The sequence below is a fragment of the Mycetomoellerius zeteki genome, unplaced genomic scaffold (assembly GCF_001594055.1).
Source record: "Mycetomoellerius zeteki isolate Tzet28-1 unplaced genomic scaffold, Tzet1.0 scaffold343, whole genome shotgun sequence".
NCBI lineage: Eukaryota > Metazoa > Arthropoda > Insecta > Hymenoptera > Formicidae > Mycetomoellerius > Mycetomoellerius zeteki.
Window position 1 is genome coordinate 285,887 of NW_017257331.1, and position 15,620 is coordinate 301,506.

Consider the following 15,620-nt stretch of genomic DNA (forward strand, 5'->3'; position numbering starts at 1 on the left):
CAAGTGGGTGGCGGCGCAAGTGGTGGTCCGAGTGGCCGCACCATGGGACTCGTCCGGCCCACGGAGATCTCTGCTATCTTCATGACGATGCACAGCAGCAACACTAACATCATTCGTCGACGACGGACGAGTGCGGACGAGTACGTCAGATTCGCACTCCCGGCAGTCCCGGCCCGGCCGTCCGCTATATCATAATATACCGTTTCCGTCCGTTCTGGTCCGTCCGCGCAGCTGACAGTCACTAATCGTTGTGAATCGTCCAAATGTTATGATACGATATCGCGATAACGCGAGATAATAGAATAGTTGCGCAATGACACTATGTATATAACAGCGATGAGCACGCAGAGTGCGTCTTCCTTCTTATTTTTAATTCTAGATTCTGTCGCTTCTTTAAATCTCTTCCTTCAGTTCCTTCCAGTTCCTTCGTCAAATTTGATCCGAACAGTCACATCGGACCCCAAGAGAAACGATCGACATCGTCAGCGTTGGACATGAAAAGAGGCGCACATCGAAATACTTGGATCATCTGGAACGCTAGTATCCTGATCGTTGCAATCCGTTCATTATAAAATTTATGAATTATGTATATTGTAAATTATGAAATCGATAATGTTAAACCGTTGAACGTTTAGATTATATTTTTATATTGCACGATTGTCGACATAACGTCAATGCTCTCCGATTACCTTGGGTCCCCACTTGAAATGATGACAAAGATTTATTTATCGTTAAAGTCGAAAATTCATTATGATTATAAAGCGAATAAATTTGGTGATCAATTTTTTTAATTTTGACGTAATTTAAATAGTTAAAAAGAATCGCACGTAAAACGTACGTTAGGTCTGGAACATTGTGCAAAATTCCGTTTCGTAGATTGGCAATTTCAAATCTAACCGTTATCAAGATTGAGCGAGATTACACACACATACGCTCAGGCTCGAACGGGAAGTTCCAGTTATACTAATCGATCAGTAGTTGCAAACGACCTAGCGATGAGTTTTGAGTTTTGATACGTTCAACCGTACATTTGCTTCAACAATTAAAAATTTCTGATATACTGAAGACCCGATTGATTGCAAACAACACGATCCTCTAAGGCCGGAATCAAACTACGCATTGAAGATTGAGATTGAAGATTGACAAATTCAAATTTGACCAATCGAAACGAAAGGAACTAAAATTTCTTTGTCCCTATTGGTCAAATTTCAATCTTCAATCTTCAACCTCAATCTTCAATGCGTAGTCTGATTCCGGCCTAAAGGAAACTGCCTAATTAATTTTGTCTGAACTACTTTGATTTTGGAGACGTTTTCTAATTGCTTTGAGCCTTCTTTAGGCATTCCGTGAAGCAATAGTAGTCATCGTACCAAATAAGAAAGGAGATAAAATGAAGAACGCACAGTCGCACACGCCCGATCGCTTGCGCGCGGCGATCTGCCGCGATCTGCTGCGATCTGCTGCGATCGCCGTGAAACGTCATTCACGCGCGCACAAAGAGTTGGCTTTCAATTGTGTTTCAACACCCTACTTCCTCATCCTGCAGTCGATCAACCCAGATCAACCGATCGACGTAATTTGGAAGCGCAATTTGAAAAAGTCTCGAACGATTCGAATCGATGCGATGCGCAACCCTGTGCGATCCGCAAACACGACCGACACTCTTTTCGCCGCGTCGCGTCGGCGCCGATGCCGGTGAAATCGCACCTGATCGCACCAGCAGCGATCTCTCCTTCGTCGGCGATCTTTCTCGCCGAGCGATCGATCACTTTTTCACCGCAGCGCCGAGAATCCCGCGCGATCGGTCAGGATTATTTATCCGCGATGGGTTCTGAGTCAGACTGCTCTTTCGCGTGAATCGCGTGTCCCGGTCCCACCGCCCGCATCTTGCGGGAGGGCGTTTGCACACGGCACCACACGACGCCGGACTCTAATCTCTATTAATAAATGCTCGCACCGCCTCTCATCTCGTCTTGTCTCGTATCGTTCCTACGGGGCAGAATGCGAAGCAAAAGCGAGAACGAGAGACAGACAGACAGACAGACAGAGAGAGAGAGAGAGAGAGAGAGAGAGAGAGAGAGAGAGAGAAAAGAGGAAGAAAGAGCCGAGATGCAGAGAGAACGATCCTACTCTCCGAGGGCTCGGCCTCATGCAAGCGCGACGATGATCGCGCGAATCGCCATCATTTGCGACTTTGTGGCACGTCGTGAATTGTGGCAGACGACAATTAACATCTGCTCGAAAAATTCGATCGATGCGCCAACCACGTAAATGTACAATCAGAAACTTCAGCGTAAACTTTTTAAGAGACTTCTTATCACGAAAATCGAAATCGTCGTAGCTTTGTAGTACGAGAGACGACTGGAGAGAGAAAAAGAGCTTATAGGTTTATGCATTTCATCAAAAATTGTCATAAAAAGTTATCGGTACTGCTGCGATGTTTTTAGCGAAACTACGCGACTTTTAATCTTCAATGTATCATGTTCTCAATCTTATACGAGCGACTGTTGCACGCGACATCGCGTTCAACGTGTATTACGTTCCCGATATTCTACGGGAAGGAAAAGCATATAATTCCACGCGATTCGAAAGCAGCTCGTTAATTCGTCCTCGGTATCGAGGAAGCGATTAAAATTTTGTTTGGTTCCACTCGATCCGTGTTCCGTGAGTCTCCGCAAATACCGCAATTTTGAAGTTGTATAATATACATATGTAGCATTAACGTCGCTAAATAAAGCCGATACGTAGGAAAAACTGAATCTTTACAGATACTTTTCACAGATTTTATGGATTACGTCACAATATATATTTATAACTTTAGCAAATTTAAAACTTCTTTTTAGTAAAAATGCTTCATTCAAATCCGATTCAAAAATCACCATGTAAACAGTAATAATTAAATTATTAAATATTATATATATGTGTGTGTATGTCGATAATTTATAGAATCGGTGATTTGGCGCAACACAGCTTCTTTTTTTATCGTCACGCGAGAAATCTATTGACATTTGCTGATAAATAAGAGTGCCTGACTTACCAATCCGATTTCCGTCACACAGCTGACGATAATAACACCTGAAAATGTCACTTATATTTATCTCACTACAAGTAGACTTTAATTTAAATACATTATAAATAAATTGTTCGAATTTAAGATTAATTAAGGTAACGATTTATCCACATTTTAATCATTCGGTTTTGGTTAGTTTATTCGATTTCATTCGATTTCATCGAATAAACTGATAAAAACATCAAGTAGTGAATAATGCGTTGTGAAAATAAGAAGCGCAAACCTGTTTGCAAAAAGCCTGATTGAGATGAGGATTCAAACCGTAATAGGTTCTTGGAAACGATGATCGTGTTCAGATAACTTGGTTCAACGGTAATCGGTGTACAAAGTATTTTACGTCACAAGCTGCCATAATTCCATCCGGTACGTTAACCGCGTGAATGACGTTAATGATGACGCTGCAAGTAAAGACAATGGAACGCAGTGATTGAAGGTGCTAACAACAAGATAAGGACGTGCATCTCTCGTTCGCCTTACTTGAGTGCAGCCCGACACGTAAAAATTTGAATAAAATTGCGACATTACACGCAATATCGCAAACTGCTCCTATCTGTAACATGTGGTTATTAATACGGTAAATTATGCTTTTTTCTTACCGATATTTAAAAGGTTCGAAACACGTACAATATATATACATATATATATAGTGTGTGTGTTTGTGTGTGTGTGTGTGTGTGTGTGTGTGTGTATATTCAGAATCGACAAATCCCCGCAAACAGCGCTGATAAAATTTAATCTCACTCTTCTCGGAATCTTGAGAAATCGATACGAATGTTTTCTATATTGTAAAATAATTTAGTTGTTGAAAGTGTGGCTTTTATTACGTCGAAGCTTTCGCCGCAGATGGTCGATAGCTGGCCGCTGTTTGGAAGTGATGATGAAACGCGATTTTATATCGATGCATATTTATTAATTGAAACATTCCGTGGGGCATATATTCTTAGATGTTGCAATCAGCTTTTAAATAATGGATTTCGGTTTTTTGGAATGTTCTGGACTAATTGAATATAATGGACACTCTATCATCTGTTTCTCGATCGTAATATTACATAAGAAAATCCAGCGAATACGAATTGATTGAGATTAACTGACAATGAGATTGAAAAAACAAAAATTGAGTTTTATCAAAAAGTTTTCAAATCGACTTATTTTCCAGAAAAAGTGACATTTTAGGAAAAGCATATCTTTCTATATGAGATGACGGAGATATCCGACGAAATATAAGAGAACTTGTTCGGAGCAGAAATTTAGGGATATATAAAACATAATTCTGTAATCAGAAAAATTTGAAAGAGGAAGAACGCTTGAAAATAGGCAGAAGTGATAAAATAATAATTTGCGATCATAATGTTCATTAAATTTAAATCCGTGCGAGTGAACGTTTTAAAATCGCCTACAAAGAAATCGATATATTATTTTAATGGAACAAAGCAGTCGAAGCTGGATTACTAATAGTAACCGAATTATTGCCGTATGAATAATATATCGCATCAAAAGTTTTTGCGATTTATTTGCTAGATGCGTCGCAGTTTCTCAAAGGTATACGAAGGACCACATGAAAGATTCGTCCACCACCGGTTTAAAGGGTATCATCTCATCGATTTTACAGAGGACTTTCGAGGTCAATGACGTATCACGCTTGTACATCTCGATGACTCTCTTGATGGCCAGAGAGCTGGAGATAATTCCACGCGCGAAAACACAAATTTTCACCCGCGAAAAATACGCGAAAGAGAACGCAGAAACGCCCACGTACATACTATACGCTCGCGTTGCTTCTCCTCGCGACCGAAACCAGTCGATATTAGAAGCAACTAACATGAATATACTCACGTTCATGACGAAGAGAGCAGCTGGTGGCCGTGCCACTCGCGCACAACCGACGCGTACATTAAGACATCGCGGCGAGGACTCCTCGCCCGTCGGCTCATACGTTAAACGATGTAATTCGAACGACGACGTTGCACCTTATTGGCCGATTATCGAATCTTGGGAAACGAGACACACTTTCGCGAATGTATATTCTGAGTCACTGGAATCGAAGCCAGAACCTCAGAACCCCTCCCTGGCCGCGACAACCCTCGTGCAATTGCGAACGCGCATGTCTCTGCGAAAAGGGGATGATACGATCCCTCTTTTCACCTCGAGGTTCTTTTCCTTCGTGCGCCCTACGAACGTGAAGACGATTGTCCATCCGGAATTAATAAGTCGGATTTTCTTGCGCTTGTATCCGGAAATTTAATACTCGTGTCATTGCGAATGTCTAATTATTTCTCTCGCATCATTGAAATAAATTAACAAAAAGAACTTAGATTGAATAGAGAGAAATAAACGTGTTATGGGATGAATAAATTCAAGTTCAGCGTAAAATAATTATTTGTTTATCGAAATCTTTTCTCCTTGATCCGATATCATTACTCGTAGATTATTTGCTCCGATTCAATTATATATCAACCGTATCAAATGCATGAAATAATTTTATCCAAATCAATAGATAGATACTCTCTTATCTCTATCGTAGTTGCAGAAACGATTTGCGATAACAATTAAGATACATTAAGATACTGACGATCAACTTGACTGAATAGATGAAGTTTGTTCAACTTTTGATGGAGCGAAATCAGATCAATCATGTTGGTTTATTAAACTCTCTCTCTCTCTCTCTGTTATTGATTTTTGATAAATGTATAATTGTATATTAAGAAAAATGAGAAAATTCATTTAATTCATGATTGTCAAAAAAATACAATTATCATTTTATTTTGCTAATGAAACGTTTATTTAATTAATAGGTACAGTGTTTCACGCTGTACTTCTACTAATTTCATAGTTACAATTGTACGTACAATACAATTTTAAGAAATTCTAAGTAAAATTATGCGATTTCTTTAACAAAATCGCAATTTCAAATCATTTTTTAATTATGGAATATCTTATTATTCTATTGAACAAATGTGTACAAGACAGATGTACAAGATACCTTTATAAAAAAATAGAAATTTTTCACGATGATATGTAACGACGCACAAGCACAATACTTGAAGACAATACTAAATATTTATAGAAAAATAATCTACTTATACTAAGTACTTATGAAATATTAAACTTTACATAATGATTATCATTATGTATAAGCTTTATAGCCTTAATTATCTACACTCTTTTCTTAAATGTCTCTTTGTACGTATCGATTATATATACAACATATCTAATTCTTTTAACTGTACTATATGACGGGAGCAATAAATCAGTCATTGAGGTCATTTGGCATTACAAATCAGTAAACATACACACACACACATACACACGCATATATATATTCATATGTATATGTTATATATGTATATATATGTACACAATCATATTTTGTGTATACATATTAAAGTTATTATATGATAGGTATGCAAAATTTGCAATCGCATTTTTTAGGATTCTTTGTGTCCAATACTATTCATACAAATTGTTATAATTACTCTAGAATAGAATAATTGATAAATCGATCGAGAAATATATCTAATGTCAAAACTTTTATAATATTAAAGGAATAGCTAAAAGCTCATTCCTGATGAGATTTGGAGGTAGATATACAAGGCAAATGTGATTGAATTGGTTGATCGTTAGTGATGATAAAAAAAATATAAGGAACATTATTAAGGAATGCATGATGTCGATACTTCGAATACTAAAGAACGATTAGAAAGTAACTCCCTTAATCAGAGGAATTGTTGCGATAATAAGTTACGTGATCAAATTCTCTTAATATCTAAATGCGAAAAATAAATATGTTTATTAACAAAAATGTATACTGCTAAACGTACCGTCTATTTTTTGGCGTTTTACGACATCTTCGTCTTCCGAAAATCGCAATGATACAGATGACTATTATCGCAATGAGAACTGCACTTATGGCCCATACCGCTTTACTAGTACTAATCTTTGGTGTGCTATTTTCTGTGTCGTTCGAAATAATATCGGGCATCGATGATTCGTTAAAAGAGATTTGAGTTGTTAAGTCGAACCCAGAATTTTTCGGCTTATCTTCCATGTATATGGACGATTTAGATACTAAAGATTTTTCTACTTTTGATTGTATATTTTTCGTGTTACTCGTTATCTTGTATGCTTTTGTTATTATCCTGTGTGTGGTAGTAGTAATCGGAGGCGTTGTAGTAGGAGTGTTGATCTCTCGTAAGATATGTTTCTCCAATTCTTCAAGTTCGTTCTCTGCTGTTGCTCCAGATTTGTATTCGAAATTTTCCTCGTTTTCTTCAATAAATTCTTCTAGCGGTGTAAAATACTGAATAAGTGCATCCGCAGATATATCGTCTATATCAACGAATTTATTTAGGACATCCTGCCACTCGCAAGCTCCACTGTGTTGAATCATTTTTCTATATACAAATATAGAAAAGTTAATAAAATTAAAAGTTTATCGAGACAAATTTATTCATTAAATGCAATTAAAGAATTAAGAGAAAGCGTATAGGTATATTTTTTTATATCAACTTACATTATATTGTTATTCATTAATTTTTCATCAAAATTATATCTAATTTCTGTCGAATCCATGTTATATTCATATAATTGAAAAGATAGCATTATGCCAAGAATTTTGCTGCATTAATAGAATATTTTTCATTATTTTATTACTGTGATAGATAATATAATTATGTATGTACATCTATAAACTGATCATCAGTATACTTACGAAAGATATGGTTTATTTCTAACAATATGACTATCGTCTATAAAGGTAGGGTAATCCATATCAATAGAAGAGATACCTTCATACTCTTGCCTAACATAGAAAATTAAAACTTCAGATATTATAGTTGTGTAAATTATATCGATTTCTAATAAGTGTTATACTGTAGGGGCCGGTGGAAAAATTGAACGGAGTCTATTGAGATTTGAACTCGGGATCCCTTATAAATTTTTACAAATCTAGCACTGTGTGCTAAGCCAATAACGCTCCACTGTTGTCATAATTATTTCGATCGTCTATATATAAATAGTCTTACGGTTCTTTTTATTTTCCTACAATACCTACCTGTAATTCCACCAAGATGCTATCAAGTCTGCTGGATTTGTAATATTTTCTCGAATTGCATTTAATCTCCATAAATCAGCGGAGTAATAATATGCTAATCGTGGAAATATATTCAAGGCAGTTATCATTAACGATACAATCATTCGTTGCTCGGGATCCTTAGTACTATTCATTAAATGAGTATGATTGAGCCATGCAGGACTTGCCGATAGTATTCCAAATAGTGTTGATATACCTTCTTCTAATCCTATAAGATCAGATATCTTTAATGTTGAATGCTATTTTAACATTTTGATGACCATTGACACATATGTATAATAAATTAATATTTGTGTTTAATGAATTAATATTTTCTTACCAGAATATCTGTTCACTGTATCGAGAACTGGAGTGTTTTCTACAGTCATTTGATTAAATAGTACTTTACCAACATCTTCATGTGCTACAAAGAAATTGCTTATTGTGGCTTTGGAACAAGTAGAAACTCTAAAATAATATTTCAATTTAGCAAAATACTATTAAATTGTGTGATGCTATTATGATACATAATAATACATAACACTAAGCAAACTCTAACCAGATAATATGCGTATCTAAAAGATATCATAAAGATGTATTTTAAATGTATGAAATTGTATAATATATTTCGATGTACATGCCTCATTGTACCATCTCGACAAAAGTTTAACAATCTGGATGGACACTGTTGATTAAATTCACTTTTATCCCAAAATTCTGCTTGCGGAACTTGTTTCAATAGTAATGAACCCAAACTGGATGCAGTCTTGTACAGAGATTTTCCAACATATTTCTATATAATTTAACAAAAAATTTCAAGTGTTACTACAACACTCTGATTATAATCTGTAAGTCTAACATAAACATGAAACAGCAATTTCTACCTTTCTCCAAAGATTTTTTTTGAGATTATAGATTAACTCTGAGTAGGGTAACGCATCTGATGATATATCTGTCCAATCGTACCCTTGTAAGCTATCTTTCGAATGGAATCATACAAATTCAAATTATACAGTAGAATAAAAAAATAAAAGTTACAATAAAAGTTAAAATTAACCATCAGTTGTTAATTAACTTATCAGTTGTTTGCTATTTTTACATACACTATTGTTATCTTACCGAGTAAATAAGCCGGAAGTGTATCATTTATAGTAACATTGTACTTTCGAGCCAAGTTTGTACTGATAAATTTGACAATCTTCTTGTGAAGATTATTAATCCGACTCCACTCACTATTTATTTTGTCGTATCCACCAGAGTATCCTGACAGCATTTCCCAATATTCCTCAACATTTTTGATACCTACAATTAAATATATTTGAATATTATTCTCGTTCAAAACATTTAACACGCACACTGATAATTTGTATTTTACATATAAATTATCTATCTGTATTGACACTAACCGTTTTGTTTTGCAGCTTCAGCAACGAGTAGCAAATTGTTTGAATAATTTGTCACTAATGGTATAAATTGGCGATACCAAGCATTCCAAGCAGTTTGTTTATCTTCTAGTTTTCTACTATGAGAGAGCAAATATTCCACACCTAAAATTATATAATTATAATAGTTGTATTATACAGTTTGTTTACAACTACTATACTGAATCTCTATCATAATATGGAATATTCGTTAATGAGAAATAATTCTTATTTTTTTTATATGTGATACGTTTTATGTGATTAAAACAATAAAACTATACCTTCCCGTGAATAATTTTGCGATTTATTAATATAATTGATAAATGATCGTTGCAATTCCACGATGCCAGCGAAATGAATAAACTGTAAGTTATAAAATAATATAAAGTGTTAAACTATTAATTGTAAAATTGAAAAGAGTCTCTTACCTTCCTCCAATCTTCGTTTTTTAGTAATGTGTCACCAGGTTTTTCAATCATGTCATATTTATATTGAAGAGATGACTTCAGTTGTTCTTTTGTATTTTTTATTTTATCAATTATTTCATTTTTTCGCGTTTTCGTAAATTCTGTATAATTATATTGCTGTATCTCCTAAAATATAGCAAGACGGATATTATTTAACTTATTATTTATAGAAAAATAAATCATTATTTTATTAAACAATAATTAAAATTATTAAAATAGTAATATATTATACTTACCCATATTGACAGTGTTTTATTGGAAGGTGACAAGATAAATGACCACTGAACATTGGCAATGTTGTAACATATATCTTCATAATCTAATTCGATTAGTTCGAAGAAAGCTTTAGCTTCATCCTCCAAGAGAGTTTCTTTGTGTGGGGCAGTGGTTACATAGACAATAAGATTAAAAACAATCCAACTCCATTTCGGTAACATCTCTTTGGCCTGCAAATAAAACGTTTGTGTTTTTATTTGGTACTGCAAATTAGTACAATAGAAATTGTAGCAAGCAGGTATAACATAGGAATGTAGTATCGACTTGTCGACTAAAAATTTAATTTTTTATCAGCAATGTTGAACTTTAAAGGTATAGTCAATTTTTTGATCATGAATTTTGATAAATATAAATCTGTAAAAAATAAGTAAAATACGATCCACTTCTTCTATGATAGTAACAATTTGTTGTTAAAGTTTTCACGTATATGAGAATTTTTTAAGATTTTTATGCGGTCCAAAATGGTACAAAAATCTGCATTGCAGTTCAAAGATTCAGGAAATTGTGCGCTTCTATTTGTCAAGAAAGTTAATTTCTCTCTCTAAGATTTATTTCTTTTTAAATTAAATATAAAAAGTATAGCAAGAGAGACATTAATATGTCGCGTTTGTATATACATGTATATCGAGATGCGTTCTATCATCTATTTGCTCAATGTCTATTTCTACCAACATAGATTAACTTTAATCTCGGTTTAATTTACTCTTTACTCTTTCCTAATTCTTAGAACTATTAGTGTTCATAGAGATCGAATGATGCATTCATAATTTAGAAAATGTATGAGGCATTCCATGTCAAACCGGGTACTTTTGAAGTATTGTCATCTTCAATTTAAATAAAAAATAGAATGATGATATTTCAAAGATGTCCGGAATCCTTCATAAGCATTTATGGCGCAAGGTACGTCTAAGGGTGTGCCGTAATATCATTATCAAATATTACGCGGTAAGCGAGTTAGTCATCTGTACTGCGCTGCTATTGGTCACGATTACTCATTCGATGCAGGTAAATTTAACAAAAAGTAATATTATAGATACGTTGAAAGTTTATTATATAATATTTCAATACTTTTTAGAAAAAAAGCAATCACACACACGCACGCACGCACGCACTCACGCACACATTAAATGAAGGAAATCTATCCTAAATGAATGGTACATTTAAATAAATTACATAATTATGTTTCGAAGTTGGTACTTGAGAAACTACCAAGACTACCACTAGTCAGTAATCTACTTTCATGGATCATGAAGAATACGAGAGAGAAATAAATTAGTGATGATTCAAATGATACTTGATTAGACAAAAAGACGATAGATTTTCTTTACTGAAGATATTTTCATCATTTCTATGTTAAAGTGATGAATTTTTTACAATTTTTTTATTGTATGACAACGAGTTGTTTAAACATACTGCGTAATAATCCGGTAAAAAATTTTTCATGCATGAATATGTATAAATATGTCTAAATACACAAACACGTATAAATATTCATAAACATGTATAATTATATATATATATATATATGACATATGTACATATTCATATATCCCTTTTTCTTTTGTAAAATTACTTTTTAGTGTAATAGAAATAGTAATAGTAATGTGAAAACATTAAAAATAATTAAAGGGATAATTTTCACATTGTTCGTTTTAGAAAAAAACCAGTTTGTAAAAATGAAAAAAAATGCTCACACACAATTATTACATACATAATTTTATATATAATTATACATAAGTAATTTTTTTACATTTCTTCAAACTTGATTTTTTCTAAAACAAATAGTGCGAAAATTACCCTTTAATTATTTTTAACGTCTTCACATTGCTATTATTATTTCTGTTACACTAAAAAGTAATTACAAGAGAAAAAAGGATGTATGGACATATTTCATATAAAATTATGTATGTTTATGAATATTTGTACATGTTTATGTATGCTTATACATAATTATACATATTCATGTATGAAAAATTTTTTACCCGGAAGTTATTTCGTAATACACTAAATTGCAGTCAACTGGAATGAACGCTGATTCTTAATAGCAAGTTTGCAATACATATAGACGCAATAATACAATAGTATAATAGTTTACTGCAAAGTGAAACTTGAAAAATGCATGGGGAAAATCAATGCAAGAAATTGATCATTAATTTTGAAACAAGTAGAAACTCTAAAAATAACATTTCAGTTTAGTAATGTGCTATTAAATTGTAAGAAATGCAAGGCACACAAATAAACTTAGTAAATATTTTGAAAGTTGACGGAAATGATAGAATATAGAAGGCGTCAGGCGATTCTCAGATACGACTCTTCGTTGAGTTGATCTCTAGGAAGTTTACATATGTAGATAGTGCACTGCGCAGAAAATTGTGATTGAGCCAAATGTGGTATAAAAGAGAGATAGAGAGAAAACAAAATTTATCATATATCACGCGCACACTTGGTTCGCGTCCTACTACTGTTTGTGAGATATATTTTTATCTTGGCCACGCTCTTTCGCGAGGGTAACAGTGGTAACACGATGCGTGGTCCAAGAGTCGGCCCAAGTCGCCCGCAGCGATCACGACGATTTTTCCATCTAACAGCTACTCGACATACCTGTCTGTATGAATGAAATCAATCATGAATATTAAAGAGAACGAAAAAAACCGGTTTCTGCGCGGCCAATTCAAAAGAATCTCATTTTTTCAGAGGATTGTTTTAATCGCTTATTAGCATCTCACAATGTCATGTCTTTTCCCAAAAAAACAGGGAAAAGTTTAGAATGACCTTCTAGCAGGTGTCTTTTTCTTGATAATTCAATATTGAATTCTTGATAATTGAATAATTCAAAAGCCTGAAAAAAACTTACTCTTTTTTTAGATTTTTTCTTTTGTATTTATATCTGAAAAAAAATGTATTAATTTATAATTATACAAACTATTATATAAATGAAGAATTAAAGCGATTTCCAAGAGTTATTTTCTATGAGCTTATTTTATTTCCTCCTAAAAACACGATTTAACGAACGTTTTCCTGTTTGGCGAACTCTGCAAATTTCCATTTATATATAACGTGAGTTATAACCGAATACCAAAATAATCATGTTTAATAGGTAGCTCTCATTACATTATGACGAATTAATTGCCGTCTTGGAAATATTTCGTATCGTAAACACTTTTCGATGATAGTTGTTCAAAATAAAGCGCCGTAAGGTGTAAACACGCAAAGTGATTATTCATCTCAAAGCATGACAAAACAGTTAATTGACAGTGAAATGCAAATATATAGCAACTCAGAACAGCTATGTATATTTATTCATTTATATAATCGTTGATTGAATACGTTTTGAAAAAAGAGAAGGTATTTTCAAAGGAAAAAAAAACTTTATTAATCCAGACAGCACAGAATATCTATGATAATTTGAAATATTATATAGATATTTCATACATATTTTATATAAAGCTTTATTCGAAATATTATTAAAATATAGACTAAATATTTTATGCAATATTTATAATAAATATAAATAAATATTTCTAATAAGTATTTTTTACTTGGATTATATATATATATATTTACAAAATATTAAAAATAAATCTTATAAATATTTTGTAAATATTGTGTGCTGTCTGGGAAGTAGTAATCTTCGTTTTACAACAGCGGTAATTTTTTTACACTCTTTTCGAGATTCGATATAAAACAAGTTTGTATTGAGATTTCGGAGCAAGAATGAGAAGAGGTAGAAAATGTAGAAAAAGGAAATAGTTGGAGAGTATTTACCTTTACAGACGTCGTAGAGTGTCGTTGAGTTGGATTCCCGCGTTTTAGGTTTCAGCTCGTTCTTGCTCCGAACGAAAAACAGAAATGGTCCGAACGAGAGCCGACAAAGAGAATGGATTGTCTCACGGTGGTCAAAGTACGTCGAGCGATTAGTCGAGGAGTGCCGAGGAGTGTCAAGGAGGAGAGTCTACTGATTGACGAACTCACACGGTGCTTGACGCTTAATAGGCCAGCGGTATGTGTCACGTTGTGTCACGTTATCGAGATATATCCGGATTCTGAAATCTGACTGACGTCAACTGACGTCGGCCAACGTACGGCTCAAGTCGCGTATGATGATTGACTGACTGCTTGCTTGCCAAATGCGACCACTGCGAAGTGCGACCGCGATCGATCGGAATGTCTTCGCATCACGCCACTATTTCCATTTCCAAGTTTCAACGTCAGTGCATGACGAGGCGTATCTCAGCTCTCACACGGCTCGCACACAATATTACGCCCGCTGCCCGCGGCCCGCCCCGGTAGCCAGTAAGCTCGGTACCCCAGACTGGCGTACATATGCAACGTGCGCAACGTGCTCCTATACACTCGTATAGTGCCTATTTGAGTATTTGCTGTTGCCTGTTACTGGTTATCCGTTCGTCCTTGTTGCGCTCTTAATGATTAGTAGCAATTAGTAGCAATCACCTCGGATCACCTACGAATCGTACGATCCGTGATCATGTCCTCATAGCCTGTCATAGCCAATCATCGCTGCGAGCTGTAAGGCTGTAACCAATAGATGTATAAATGGTACACCTGGGTATACCTCGTTTGCCACATCCGATCCTTCCATTTTATTTACGCCCATTCGTGCCACTCGAAATATTCGAAATGTTTGAAATACTCGAATAGAGAATTATTTTTGGCAAACGCGATTTCGGATGATCGATATACAATACAACTTCCGCTTTATTAATGATACCAGAGAGAAATTAATCCCGGCCTTACCCTCGGGTTTTTCTTTGGCGATTACTTTAAGTCGGTATAGAAGAAAACGCACTTACTGGGCAACGACATTGCCGCGTACTCTTTTATCGATGTCCAACTTGAGTTACCTTGAATCAGTAATTTCGATTATATTACATTTAAAAAATGGGAAAAATCGCTACTTATTGGAGTGATAATATTTCTTAATAATTTTAATAGAAGCAGGAAAATGCAAAATTATTTTTAAAACTCGTTACCAAGTTAAAAAGGTAACTAATTATCGTTACTATTATTTACTGATCAACAAAAGTAACGCGCGTTATCGTTCCTTATAAAAAGTAACAATTACATACTTTATTTTAATGCAAAAACAAGATTAAATAAAAAGAGTAAATAAATAATTTATTGCTTATAATATTTTTCTCTCATAATTGTAATAAAAACAACTAAATTTTTTATCTTTCCGGTAAAAAAATATTTCATGCATGAATCTGGAAACACGGTAGTATCTCACGTGTGTGAAGTTGGCCCCGCACTTTTCGAATTTTGGATTTTTTTTTATTGTGCTGTGTTGTGCTACGTTT

The 15,620-nt window shown here is 34.2% G+C and overlaps 2 protein-coding genes across 9 annotated transcripts in view; both read right to left on the reverse strand.

Moving 5' to 3' along the window:
* LOC108725354 (uncharacterized) overlaps positions 1 to 5,139 on the reverse strand; it is a 13,879-nt gene extending 8,740 nt beyond the window's left edge. For 2 of the 6 annotated variants that reach the window (XM_018452325.1, XM_018452327.1), the window contains exon 1: positions 1 to 1,118. This exon is cut by the window's left edge and continues 122 nt beyond it. In XM_018452325.1, the coding sequence (XP_018307827.1) occupies positions 1 to 113 (113 nt within the window). In that variant the 5' untranslated portion in view covers positions 114 to 1,118. Of the gene's footprint in view, positions 1,120 to 1,370; positions 1,721 to 3,037; positions 3,076 to 3,293; positions 3,469 to 4,903 lie in introns of those variants that run through there. The other 4 variants (XM_018452328.1, XM_018452322.1, XM_018452323.1 and 1 more) reach the window with 4 other exon arrangements.
* Positions 5,140 to 6,124: 985 nt separating this feature from the next.
* On the reverse strand, positions 6,125 to 14,566 carry LOC108725361 (angiotensin-converting enzyme). 3 transcript variants are annotated; one of them, XM_018452343.1, is made up of 13 exons: positions 14,277 to 14,566; positions 10,263 to 10,472; positions 9,988 to 10,152; positions 9,841 to 9,922; positions 9,545 to 9,685; positions 9,258 to 9,440; positions 9,023 to 9,117; positions 8,780 to 8,931; positions 8,479 to 8,606; positions 8,121 to 8,367; positions 7,779 to 7,868; positions 7,581 to 7,685; positions 6,125 to 7,461 (listed from the first exon to the last, which is right to left on the reverse strand). In XM_018452343.1, exons 2-13 carry the CDS (start codon positions 10,461 to 10,463, stop codon positions 6,879 to 6,881), a joined length of 2,172 nt encoding a protein of 723 aa, XP_018307845.1. In that variant the 5' UTR covers positions 10,464 to 10,472; positions 14,277 to 14,566; the 3' UTR covers positions 6,125 to 6,878. The 3 variants fall into 3 exon arrangements, with proteins under 3 accessions (XP_018307845.1, XP_018307846.1, XP_018307844.1); XM_018452344.1 differs by lacking the exon at positions 14,277 to 14,566 and adding an exon at positions 13,157 to 13,165; XM_018452342.1 differs by having other exon boundaries at positions 6,126 to 7,461; positions 14,068 to 14,565.
* Positions 14,567 to 15,620: the final 1,054 nt, after the last annotated feature.

What these genes read in the sequence shown, in the direction of transcription:
- LOC108725361 (XM_018452343.1), bottom strand. Translation starts at nt 10,463, where the DNA reads ATGTTACCGAAATGGAGTTGGATTGTTTTTAATCTTATTGTCTATGTA. An exon ending in GCAAAATTATTCACGGGAAG is followed by an intron (nt 9,686 to 9,840) that starts GTATAGTTTTAT and finishes ATATAATTTTAG; the next exon opens with GTGTGGAATATTTGCTCTCT. An exon ending in AAAAAAATCTTTGGAGAAAG is followed by an intron (nt 8,932 to 9,022) that starts GTAGAAATTGCT and finishes TAAATTATATAG; the next exon opens with AAATATGTTGGAAAATCTCT.